Genomic DNA, 13307 nt, shown 5'->3' with positions numbered 1-13307 from the left:
GACACTGGGGACAGCTGGGATGGCACTGGGAGTGTCACCAGTGTCACCTGTGTCACCTCAGGTAAGGGTGGGGACAATGTGGGGACAGCTGGGGTGGCACTGGGGACATTGTGATGGCACTGGGGACATTGTGGTGGCACTGGGGACATTGTGGTGGCATTGGGGACATTGTGGTGGCACTGGGGACAGCTGGGGTGGCACTGGGCACATTGTGGTGGCACCTGGGGACATTGTGGTGGCACTGGGGACATTGTGGTGGCACCTGGGGACATTGTGGTGGCACTGGGAGTGTCACCAGTGTCACCTGTGTCACCTCAGGTAAGGGTGGGGACACTGTGAGGACACCTGGGGTGGCACTGGGGACATTGTGGTGGCACTGGGGACAGCTGGGGTGGCACTGGGGACATTGTGGTGGCACTGGGGACACCTGGGGACACCTGAGGTGGCACTGGGGACATTGTGGTGGCACCTGGGGACATTGTGGTGGCACTGGGAGTGTCACCTGTGTCACCTGTGTCACCTCAGGTGAGGGTGGGGACACTGTGAGGACACCTGGGGTGGCACCTGGGGACATTGTGGTGGCATTGGGGACATTGTGGTGGCACTGGGGACACCTGTGCTGCTCCAGGTGACACCTGTGTCCCTCCAGGTGATGCCACCCCCCCAGGTGACAGCCGTGTCCCCTCAGGTGACACCGATGACGTCGCTGCCCTGGGTCCCTTTCACTTCCCGTGTTACCGCTGGCTCCAGGGGTTCGGCACCTGGGAGCTGCCCGAGGGGACAGGTGGGGACAGGTGGGGACACCTGGGGACAGGGGAGCACACCTGGGGATGGGTGGGACAGCTGGGGACACCTGGGGAGAGGTGGGGACACCTGGGACACCTGGGGACAGCTGGGGATGGGTGGGGATAGCTGGGACACCTGGGGACACCTGGGGACACACCTGGGACACCTGGGACACACCTGGGACAGGTGGGGACACACCTGGGGATACCTGGGGACACCTGGGGACAGCTGGGGACACCTGGGGATGGGTGGGGACACCTGGGACAGGTGGGGATGGGTGGGGACACACCTGGGGACACCTGGGGACACCTGGGATACACTGGTGACACCTAGGGACACCTGGGGACAGCTGGGGACACCTGGGACACACCTGGGGACACCTGGGACAGGTGGGGATGGGTGGGGACACACCTGGGGACACCTGGGATACACTGGTGACACCTGGGACACCTGGGAGCTGCCTGAGGGGACAGGTGAGCACACCTGGGACAGCTGGGGACAGCTGGGACACCTGGGGACATCTGGGACACACCTGGGGACAGGGGAGCACACCTGGGACAGCTGGGGACATCTGGGACAGGTGGGGATGGGTGGGGACAGCTGGGACAGGTGGGGCTCACCTGGGGGCACCTGGGGGGTTGGGACACACCTGGGGACACCTGGGACACCTGGGGATGGGTGGGGACACACCTGGGGACACCTGGGGACAGGGGAGCGCACCTGGGACAGGTGGGGACAGCTGGGGACACCTGGGGAGGGAGGACACACCTGGGGACACACCTGGATATACCTGAGGGGGGAAAAACACACCTGGGGACACACCTGGGCTCACCTCGGGACACCTGGGGGTTGGGGACACACCTGGGGACACACCTGGGACGGGTGGGGACACACCTGGGGACATCTGGGGACACCTGGGACAGGTGGGGGGACACCTGGGTTCACCTGGGACACACCTGGGACAGGTGGGGACACCAAGACACACCTAGACACACCTGGGGACACCTGAGATACCTGGGATGCACCTGGGGACACCTGGGACACACCTGGGGACACCTCGGACACACCTGAGACACCTGGGGACACCTGGGACTCACCTGGGGACACACCTGGGACAGCTGGGACACACCTGGGTCACATCTGGGGACACACCTGGGCTCACCTGAGCTCACCTGGGGGGTTGGGACACACCTGGGACACACCTGGGACAGGTGGGGACACACCTGGGGACACACCTGAGGGGGAAAAAACACACCTGGGACACACCTGGGCTCACTTGGGCACACCTGGGACAGACCTGGGGACACCTGGGGGAGGGAAAACACCTGGGACACACCTGGGCTCACCTGGGGACACCTGAGATCACCTGGACACACCTGGGGACACCTGGGGACACCTGAGTTCACCTGGGGACACCTGGGCTCACATGGGGACACACCTGGGACACACCTGGGGAGATCTGGGGACACACCTGGGACACACCTGGGGACAGCTGGGCACACCTGGGGACACCTGGGCACACCTGGGACACACCTGGGGACACCTGGGCACACCTGGGACACACCTGGGGACAGCTGGGACACACCTGGGGACACCGGGGACACTCCTGGTGACACACCTGGGGACACCTGGGGGAGGGAAAACACACCTGGGACAGGTGGGGACACACCTGGGGTCACCTGAGCTCACCTGGGCACACCTGGATACACCTGGGGGGGACAAAAACACACCTGGGACACACCTGGTGACACCCCTGGTGTCACCTGTGGCCGTCCCCGCAGCCACCACCCCGGCCATGGAGCGGCACCCGCAGCGGCAGCGCCAGCGCCGGCGACACCTGGTGCAGCAACGGCGGCGCTACAGGTGAGGGGACAGGTGGGGCACGGCCAGGTGGGCGTGAGTGACACTGCCAGGTGAGTGTGACACTGCCAGGTGTGTGAGTGACACTGCCAGGTGTGAGTGACCCCCCAGGTGTTGTCATGTGTCCCCAGGTGTGTCCCCAGGTGTGTCTGTGTGTCTGTGTCCTGTCCCAGGTGTGTCCCCAGGTGTGTCCCAGGTGTCCCCAGCTGTATCTCAGGTGTTGTCACCTGTCCCAGGTGTGTCCCCTTGTGTTGTTACCTGTCCCAGGTGTGTCCCCTGTCCCAGGTGTGTCCCCTGTCCCCAGGTGTGTCCCAGGTGTGTCCCCAGGTGTGTCTGTGTCCCTGTCCTGTCCCAGGTGTGTCCCCTTGTGTTGTTACCTGTCTCAGGTGTGTGTCTCACCTGTCCCCAGGTGTGTCTCACCTGTCCAGGTGTGTCCCCTGTCTCAAGTGTGTTCCAGGTGTTGTCACCTTTCCCAGCTGTGTCTCACCTGTCCTCAGGTGTGTCTCAGGTGTGTCCCCAGGTGTGTCCCCTGTCCCAGGTGTGTCCCCAGGTACGTCTCACCTGTCCAGGTGTGTCCCAGGTGTCCCCAGGTGTGTCTCAGGTGTTGTCACCTGTCCCAGATGTGTGTCTCACCTGTCCCCAGGTGTGTCTGTGTGTCTGTCCTGTCCCAGCTGTGTCCCAGGTGTTGTCACCTGTCCCAGGTGTGTCCCCAGGTGTGTCTCACCTGTCCCAGGTGTGTGTCTCACCTGTCCAGGTGTGTCCCCAGGTGTCTCTCACCTGTCCCCAGCTGTGTCTCACCTGTCCCAGGTTGTTACCTGTCCCCAGGTGTGTGTGTGACATCTTCAGGTGTGTGTGACTCCCCCAGGTGTGTCTGAGTGACCCCCCAGGTGTTGTCACCTATCCCAGGTGTGTCCCCAGCTGTGTCTCACCTGTCCCAGGTGTGTTCCCTATCCCAGGTGTGTCCCAGGTGTGTCTCACCTGTCCCCAGGTGTGTGTGTGTGACATTTTCACGTGTGTGTGACTGCTCAGGTGAGTGTGTGTGACCCTGCCAAGTGTTGTCACCTGTCCCAGGTGTGTCTCACGTGTCCCCAGGTGTGTCCCCAGGTGTGTCTGTGTCTCTGTCCTGTCCCAAGTGTGTCCCCAGGTGTGTCTCACCTGTCCAGGTGTGTCCCAGGTGTCCCCAGCTGTGTCTCAGGTGTTGTCACCTGTCCCAGATGTGTGTCTCACCTGTCCCCAGGTGTGTCTGTGTGTCTGTCCTGTCCCAGCTGTGTCCCAGGTGTTGTCACCTGTCCCAGGTGTGTCCCCAGCTGTGTCTCACCTGTCCCAGGTGTGTTCCCTATCCCAGGTGTGTCCCAGGTTGTTTCCTGTCCCCAGGTGTGTGTGTGTGACATCTTCAGGTGTGTGTGACTCCTCAGGTGTGTCTGAGTGACCCCCCAGGTGTTGTCACCTGTCCCCAGGTGTGTCTGTGTGTCTGTGTCCTGTCTCAGGTGTGTCCCCAGGTGTGTCTCACCTGTCCTCAGGTGTTGTCACCTGTCCCAGGTGTGTGTCTCACCTGTCCAGGTGTGTCCCCAGGTGTCTCTCACCTGTCCCCAGCTGTGTCTCACCTGTCCCAGGTGTTGTTACCTGTCCCCAGGTGTGTGTGTGACGTTTTCAGGTGTGTGTGACTCCCCCAGGTGAGTGTGAGTGACCCTTCCAGGTGTTGTCACCTGTCCCAGGTGTGTCCCCTTGTGTTGTCACCTGTCCCAGGTGTGTCCCAGGTGTCTCTCCCCTGTCCCAGGTGTGTCTCAGGTGTGGTTACCTGTCCCCAGGTGTGTCTCCCCTGTCTCAGGTGTCTCTCACCTGTCCCAGGTGTGTCCCAGGTGTATCCCAGGTGTATCTCAGGTGTATCCCAGGTGTATCTCAGGTGTATCCCAGGTGTATCCCAGGTGTATCCCAGGTGTATCCCAGGTGTATCCCAGGTGTATCTCAGGTGTATCTCAGGTGTATCCCAGGTGTGTCCCAGGTGTATCTCAGGTGTATCCCAGGTGTATCCCAGGTGTATCTCAGGTGTATCCCAGATGTATCCCAGGTGTATCCCAGGTGTATCCCAGGTGTATCCCAGGTGTATCCCAGGTGTATCTCAGGTGTATCCCAGGTGTATCTCAGGTGTATCCCAGGTGTGTCCCCAGGTGTATCTCAGGTGTATCCCAGGTGTATCCCAGGTGTATCCCAGGTGTATCCCAGGTCTATCCCAGGTGTATCTCAGGTGTATCCCAGGTGTATCCCAGGTGTATCTCAGGTGTATCCCAGGTGTATCCCAGGTGTGTCCCAGGTGTATCCCAGGTGTATCCCAGGTGTATCTCAGGTGTATCTCAGGTGTATCCCAGGTGTATCCCAGGTGTATCTCACCTGTCTCTCACCTATCCCAGGTGTTGTTACCTGTCCCCAGGTGTGTCTCTCATCTGTCTCAGGTGTGTATCTCACCTGTCTCCCCTGTCCCCAGGTGTTGTTACCTGTCCCAGGTGTTGTTACCTGTCCCAGGTGTGTGTCTCACCTGTCTCACCTGTCCCAGATTGGCTCCCTTCGCCCCAGGTGTGTCTCACCTGTCCCAGGTGTTGTTACCTGTCCCAGGTGTATCCCCTCTCTCTCTCTCTCTCTCCCCTGTCCCAGGTGTGTCTCTCACCTGTCTCACCTGGCCCAGGTGTATCCCAGGTGTATCTCAGGTGTGTCTCTCACCTGTCTCCCCTGTCCCAGGTGTGTCTCTCACCTGTCCCAGGTGTGTCCCAGGTGTTGTTACCTGTCTTCAGCTGTCTCTCCCCTGTCCCAGGTGTATCCCATGTCTCTCACCTGTCCCAGGTGTCTCTCCCCTGTCCCAGGTGTGTCCCAGGTGTCTCTCACCTGTCCCAGGTGTGTCCCCGGTGTTGTTACCTGTCCCAGGTGTGTCCCTCACCTGTCTCCCCTGTCCCAGGTGTATCCCCTCTCTCTCTCTCCCCTGTCCCAGGTGTGTCCCAGGTGTGTCTCTCACCTGTCTCAGGTGTGTCTCTCACCTATCCCAGGTGTTGTTACCTGTCCCAGGTGTGTTTCTCTCTCTCACCTCTCTCACCTGTCCCAGGCTGGCTCCCTTCGCCCCAGGTGTGTCCCAGGTGTTGTTACCTGTCCCAGGTGTGTCTCTCACCTGTCTCAGGTGTGTCTCTCACCTATCCCAGGTGTTGTTACCTGTCCCAGGTGTCTCTCACCTGTCCCAGGTGTGTCCCAGGTGTGTCTCTCACCTGTCCCAGGTGTGTCTCTCACCTGTCTCACCTGTCCCAGGTGTATCCCAGCTGTCTCTCACCTGTCCCAGGTGTGTCTCAGGTGTGTCCCTCACCTGTCTCAGGTGTTGTTACCTGTCTCAGGTGTGTCTCTCACCTGTCTCACCTGTCCCAGGTGTTGTTACCTGTCCCCAGGTGTTGTTACCTGTCTCAGGTGTGTCTCTCACCTGTCTCAGGTGTTGTCACCTGTCTCAGGTGTGTCTCTCACCTGTCCCAGGTGTGTCTCTCACCTGTCCCAGGTGTGTCTCTCACCTGTCTCCCCTGTCCCAGGCTGGCTCCCTTCGCCCCGGGCCTGCCGTGGTCTCTCCCCGCCGGGACCCCCCTGGACCCCGACCTGAGCTACAGCCTGGCCAAGGCCTCGGCCTTTTATCTGCGGGGGAGTGCAGCGTGAGTGACCTCTGACCTCTGACCTCTGGCCCCTGAGTGACCTCTGACCCCTGAGTGACCCCTGACCCACCCACACTGACCATCCCTGAGCTACAGCCTGGCCAAGGCCTCGGCCTTTTATCTGCGGGGCAGCGCCGCGTGAGTGACCTCTGACCCCTGACCTCTGACCTCTGTGTGACCCCTGACCTGTGAGTGACCTGTGACCTCTGATCCGAGTGACCCCTGACTGACCTTGAGTGACCCCTGAGTGATCTCTGAGTGATCTCTGACCCCTGAGTGACCATTAAGTGACCCCTGACTGACCACTGAGTGACCCCCGAGTGACCCCAACCCCTGAATGACCTCTGATCTCTGAGTGACCACTGACCTCTGGATGACCCCTGAGTGACCCCTGAATGACCTCTGATCTCTGAGTGACCACTGACCCCTGGATGACCCCTGAGTGACCTCTGTGTGATCTCTGTGTGACCCCTGACCACTGAGTGACCTCTGACTGACCCCTGAATGACACTAAATGACCCCTGAGTGACCAATGAGTGATCTGTGAGTGACTCTGAGTGACCTCTGAGTAACCCCTGACCCCTGAGTGACCTCTGAGTGACCAATGATTGACCCCTGAGTGACCTCTGAGTGACCTCTGAGTGACCCTGAGTGACCCCTGACCACTGACTGACCCATCTCTGACCCCTTGACCCCTCTGTCCCCAATGTCCCCAATGTCCCCAATCCCCTCAGTGTCCCCAATGTCCCCAATGTCCCCAATGTCCCCAATGTCCCCAGTGTCCCCAATGTCCCCAATCCCATTTTTTACCAATTTCCCCTCATTTTTTCCCCTTTTTCCTCCATTTTTTCTCAATGTCCCCATTGTCCCCAATCCCCCTCAATGTCCCCTCAATGTCCCCAATGTCCCCAATCCCTCCATTATTCTCATTATCCCCAAATGTCCCCAATGTCCCCAATCCCCTCAATGTCCCCAATATCCCCTCAGTGTCCCCAATGTCCCCAATCCCCATTGATGTCCCCAATCCCCTCAGTGTCCCCAATGTCCCCAATCCCCATTGATGTCCCCAGTCCCCTCAATGTCCCCAATGTCCCCAGTGTCCCCAATGTCCCCAATGTCCCCAATCCCATTTTTATCAATTTCCTCTCATTTTTTTTCCCTTTTTCCTCCATTTTTTCTCAATGTCCCCAATGTCCCCAATCCCCCCAATGTCCCCAACCCCCCCACTGTCCCCAATGTCTCCAATGTCCCCAATGTCCCCATGGATGTCCCCACTGTCCCCTGACTGTCCCCAGCAATCTGGAGGCCAAGCTGCGCGGGTTCCTGGCCCAGCCGCGCTCGTGGCCCAGCGTGGAGGCGATGACGCGAGTGTTCCGCTGCTTCCACACCCCGGTGACAGGTGGGGACATTTGGGGACATTGGGGACAGTGGGGACAGTGGGGACACTGGGGACATTGGGGACATTGGGGACATTGAGGGGATTGGGGACATTGGGGACATTTGGGACACTGGGGACATTGGGGACATTGGGGACATTGAGGGGACGTTGAGGGGATTGGGGGGGATTGGGGGGGATTGGGGGTGTTGGGGACATTTGGGGATAATGGAGGGATTGGGGACATTGGGGACATTGGGGGAGTTGGGGACAGTGGGGACACTGAGGGGATATTGGGGACATTGGGGACACTGGGGGATATTGGGGACATTGGGGACACTGGGGACATTGGGGACAGTGGGGACACTGAGGGGACATTGGGGACACTGAGGGGACAGTGGGGACATTGGAGACAGTGGGGGATTGGGGACATTGAGAAAAAATGGAGGAAAAAGGGAAAAAAATGAAGGGAAATTGGTAAAAAATGGGATTGGGGACATTGGGGACACTGGGGGGACATTGGGGACATTGGGGGACAGTGGGGACATTGGGGACAGTGGGAGGATTGGGGACAGTGGGGGGATTGGGGACATTGGGGACATTGGGGACACACAGGACAATCTAGGACAGGTTTAGGACACTTGGGGACACTCCAGAACAGGCTGGGGACACTGAGGACACTGGGGGGATTGGGGACAGTGGGGATAATGGCAGGATTGGGGACATTGGGGACAGTGGGGACATTGGGGACATTGGGGGGACATTTGGGGATGATGGGGATAATGGAGGGATTGGGGACATTGAGGACATTGAGGACATTGGGGACACTGGGGACATTGGGGGACAATGGGACGATTGGGGACATTGGGGACACTGGGGACAGTGGGGGGACATTGGGGGGATTTGGGACATTGGGGACATTGGCGACAGTCAGGGGACACATTGGGGACACTGAGGACACTCTAGGACAGGTTTAGGACACTTGGGGACACCTTTGAGACACTTGGGGACACTCAGATGTTTGTGTGGGGACACTCAGGGACAGGTTTAGGACACTTGGGGACACTCAGGGACACCTTTGAGACACTTGGAGACACATTTGGGACACTTGGGGACACTCAGAGACACTTGGGGACATTGGGGACATTGGGGACATCAATGGGGATTGGGGACATTTGGGATATCAGGGACATTGGGGACATTGGGGACATTGTGGAGATTTGGGGACATTGGGGACACTGGGGACATTTTTGGGGTCAAGGTTGGGATTTCAGGATTGGGATTTTATGTCCCCAACCCCCTCAATGTCCCCAATCCCCCCACTGTCCCCTCAATGTCCCCAATGTCCCCAATGTCCCCAATGTCCCCAATGTCCCCCACTGTCCCCAATGTCCCCAATCCCATTTTTTACCAATTTCCCTTCATTTTTTTCCCTTTTTCCTCCATTTTTTCTCAATGCCCCCAACGTCCCCAATCCCCCCAATGTCCCCAATGTCCCTAAGGTGTCCCCAATGTCCTCAATGTCCCCAAATGTCCCCTCAATGTCCCCAATGTCCCCAATGTCCCCAATCCCATTTTTATCAATTTCCCCTCATTTTTTTCCCTTTTTCCTCCATTTTTTCTCAATGTCATCAATGTCCCCAATGTCCCCAATGTCCCCGATGTCCTCTCAGTGTCCTCAATGTCCTCACTGTCCCCAATGTCCTCAATGTCCTCTCAATGTCCCCAATGTCCCCAATGTCCCCAATCCCATTTTTTTTACCATTTTCCCCTCATTTTTTTCCCTTTTTCCTCCATTTTTTTCTCAATGTCCCCAGTGTCCCCAATCCCCCCAATGTCCCCAAATCCCCTCAGTGTCCCCAATGTCCCCAATGTCCCCAATGTCCCCAATGTCCCCAATCCCCCCAATGTCCTCAATGTCCCCAATGTCCCCAATCCCATTTTTTACCAATTTCCCCTCATTTTTTTCCCTTTTTCCTCCATTTTTTCTCAATGTCCCTCAATGTCCCCAATCCCCTCAATGTCCCCAACGTCCCCAATGTCCCCAATGTCCCCAATGTCCCCAATGTCCCCAATCCCCATTGACGTCCCCAATGTCCCCAACATCCCCAAGTGTCCTCAATGTCCTCTTAGTGTCCTCAATGTCCCCAATGTCCCCTCTCTCCCTAAATGTCCCCAATGTCCCCAATGTCCCCAATCCCATTTTTTACCGATTTCCCCTCATTTTTTTCCCTTTTTCCTCCATTTTTTCTCAATGTCCCCAATGTCCCCACTGTCCCCAATCCCCCCAATCCCCCCAATGTCCCCAAGTGTCCCCAAGTGTCCCCACTGTCCCCAATGTCCCCAATGTCCCCTTACTATCCCCAATGTCCCCAATGTCCCCAATGTCCCCAATCCCATTCTTTACCAATTTCCCCTCATTTTTTCCCCTTTTTCCTCCGTTTTTTCTCAATGTCCCCAATCCCCCCAATGTCCCCAATGTCCTCAATGTCCCCAATGTCCCCAATGTCCCCAATGTCCCCAATCCCATTTTTTATCAATTTCCCCTCATTTTTTCCCCTTTTTCCTCCATTTTTTCTCAATGTCCCCAATGTCCCCAACCCCCCCAATGTCCCCAATGTCCCCAATGTCCCCAACCCCCCCAATGTCCCCAATGTCCCCTGCTGTCCCCCGTGTCCCCAGAGTACGTGGTGCAGCACTGGCAGGAGGACGCGTTTTTCGGGGAGCAGTTCCTGAGCGGGGTGAACCCCGTCCTGCTGCGCCGCTGCCCCCGCCTGCCCCCCAACTTCCCGCTCACTGCCCCCATGGTGGCGCCCAGCCTGGGGCCGGACACCAGTTTGGAAAAAGAAATGGAGGTGAGGGATCCTAAAAAAATCCCAAAAACCCAAAAAAAACCTCAAATCCCCAAAACCCAAAACCTCAACACCCCCAAAATCCCAAAAACCCCAAAACCCAAAACCCCAAAAACCCCAGAATCTAAAAACGCAAAAATCCCAAAACCTGAAAACCCCAAAACCCCAAAAACCACAAAACCGCAAAAGCTCCAAACCCCCAAATAACAAAAATTCCAAAAACCTCAAATCCCAAAAATCCCAAAAACCTCAAAACCCCAAAACCACCAAACCCCAAATCTCCAAAATCCCAAAACCCCCAAAACCCTGAAAACCCCAAAACCCCCAAAACCTCAAAACCCAAAACCCCAAAAATCCCCAAACCCAAAAACCTCCAAAACCTGAAAACCCAAAACGCCAAATCCCCAAAAATACCCAAACCCAAAAACCCCAAAAACCCCAAAACCCAAAACTCCCAGAACCTCAAAACCCCAAAACCCTAAAACCCAAAACCCCCAAAAAACCCCAAATCCCAAAACCCCAAACCCCAAAAACTCAAAACCCCCAAAACCCCTAAACTAGAAATCCAAAAACCCCAAATCCCCAAATACCAAAAACCCCAAACCCCAAAAACACCAGAACCTGAAAACCAAATCCCCAAACCCCAAAACCCCAAACCCCAAAAACTCAAACCCCCAAAACCCCCAAACACAAAAACCTCAAAACTCAAAAACCCAAAACCCCAAAAATCCCCAAACCCTAAAACCTCTAAAACCTGAAAACCCAAAAACCCCAAAACCCAAAAACCCCAAATCCCTAAAACCCCAAAAATCTCAAAACTCCAAAAACCCCAAATTCCTGACCCCAAAACCCCAAACCCCACATTCCTGCCCCCCAAGTTCCCGCTCACTGCCCCCATGGTGGCGCCCAGCCTGGGGCCGGACACGAGTCTGGAGAAGGAGATGGAGGTCAGCACCCCAAAAAAACCCCAAATTCCTGACCCAAAAAACCCAAAAACCCCAAAAAACCCAAATCCCAAATCGCCAAAATCCTAAAAATCCCAAAACGCCAAATCACCAAAAGCCCCAAAACCTGAAAACCCAAATTCCCCAAATCCCTTAAATCCCAAAAACCCCAAAACCCCAAAAACCCAAAAATCCCAAAACCCCAAAATCCCTAAACCCCAAAACCTCAAAAACCCAAAACCCCAAAAACACCCAAATAACAAAAATCCCAAAACCCCAAAAGTCCCAGAACCTGAAAACTAAAAACCCCAAAACCTGAAAACCCAAAAACCCCAGAACCTGAAAACCCAAAAACCCCAGAACCTGAAAACCCAAAACCCCAAAATCCCCAAACCCCAAATCCTTAAAATCTCAAAACCCCAAACCCCAAAACCTGAAAACCCAAAACCCCAAAAATACCCAAACCCAAAAACCCCAAATCCCAAAAACCCAAATCCCTAAAATCCCAAAACCCCAAATCCCAAAAATCCCAAAACCTTCAGAACCTGAAAACCCAAAAACCCCAAATCCCAGAAATCCCCAAACCCAAAAACCCCAAACCCCAAAATCCCAAAACTCCCAAATCCCAAAACCCCAAAATTTCCAAACCCCAAAACCTCAAAAACCCAAAACCCCAAAAACACCCAAATAACAAAAATCCCAAAACCCCAAAAGTCCCAGAACCTGAAAACTAAAAACCCCAAAATCCCAAAATCCCAAAAACCCCAGAACCTGAAAACCCAAAAACCCCAAAACCTGAAAACCCAAAACCCCAAAACCCCAAAAATAACCAAACCCAAAATCCCAAAATCCCAAATACCAAAAACCCCAAACCCCAAATTCCTGCCCCCCAAGTTCCCGCTCACTGCCCCCATGGTGGCGCCCAGCCTGGGGCCGGACACGAGTCTGGAAAAGGAAATGGAGGTGAGAGATCCTAAAAAATCCCAAAAATCCCAAAAACCCCAAATTCCTGACCCAAAATCCTAAAAAAAACCTGATAAACCCAGACCCCAAATCGCCAAAATCGCAAAAATCCCAAAATTCCAAAACGCGAAACCACCCGAAACATGAAAACCAAAAAACTGAAAAATCCAAAACCCCAAAATCCCAAAAACCCAAAACTCCCAAATCCCAAAACCCCAAAAACCCCAAAACCCTGAAAACCCCAAATCCCAAAAACCCCAGAACCTGAAAACGCAAAAATCCTAAAACCTGAAAATTCCCAAAACTCCAAAACCTCCAAAACCTGAAAACCCAAATTCCCCAAAAATTCCAAAACTCCCAAATCCCAAAAAATCCCAAATCCCCAAAATCCTAAAACCCAAAAAACCCAAAACCCCAAAATCCTAAAACCCCCAAAACCCCAAAATCCCCGAACCCCAAATCCTTAAAATCTCAAAACCCCAAACCCCAAAGCTCCAAACCCTGAAAACCCAAAAACGCCAAATCCCCAAACCCCAAAAAAACCTGAAACCCCAAAACCCCAAAAACCCAAATCTGAAAATCCCTAATCCCCAAAATCCCAAAGCCCTAAAAAGCCAGAAACCCCAAATCCTCCAGACCCTGAAAATCCAAAAACTCAAATACCTGAAAATCCCCAAAACCCCAAAACCTGAAAACCCAAAACCCACCAAATATGAAAAATCCCAAAAACTCCAAAACCCCAAAACCCCCAGAACCTGAAAACCAAAGAACCCAAAAACCCCCAAGCTCCCAAAATTGCAAAAACCCTAAAACCCCAAACCCCCAAATACCAAAAATCCCAACAACCCAAAAC

General features: G+C 55.3%; 1 protein-coding gene across 1 annotated transcript in view; it reads left to right on the top strand.

Annotated features, from left to right (window-relative positions):
• LOC117009891 (polyunsaturated fatty acid lipoxygenase ALOX8-like) overlaps positions 1 to 13307 on the top strand; it is a 36694-nt gene that overhangs the window by 3618 nt on the left and 19769 nt on the right. The window contains exons 6-11 of the mRNA XM_042780118.1: positions 650 to 784; positions 2568 to 2649; positions 6204 to 6320; positions 7616 to 7719; positions 10378 to 10550; positions 11426 to 11494. Of these exons, the coding sequence (XP_042636052.1) occupies positions 650 to 784; positions 2568 to 2649; positions 6204 to 6320; positions 7616 to 7719; positions 10378 to 10550; positions 11426 to 11494 (680 nt within the window). The remainder of the gene's footprint in view (positions 1 to 649; positions 785 to 2567; positions 2650 to 6203; positions 6321 to 7615; positions 7720 to 10377; positions 10551 to 11425; positions 11495 to 13307) is intronic.

The sequence above is a fragment of the Catharus ustulatus genome, chromosome 37, assembly GCF_009819885.2.
Source record: "Catharus ustulatus isolate bCatUst1 chromosome 37, bCatUst1.pri.v2, whole genome shotgun sequence".
NCBI classification, from domain to species: Eukaryota; Metazoa; Chordata; class Aves; order Passeriformes; family Turdidae; genus Catharus; species Catharus ustulatus.
This window is presented reverse-complemented; position numbering and strand designations above follow the sequence as displayed.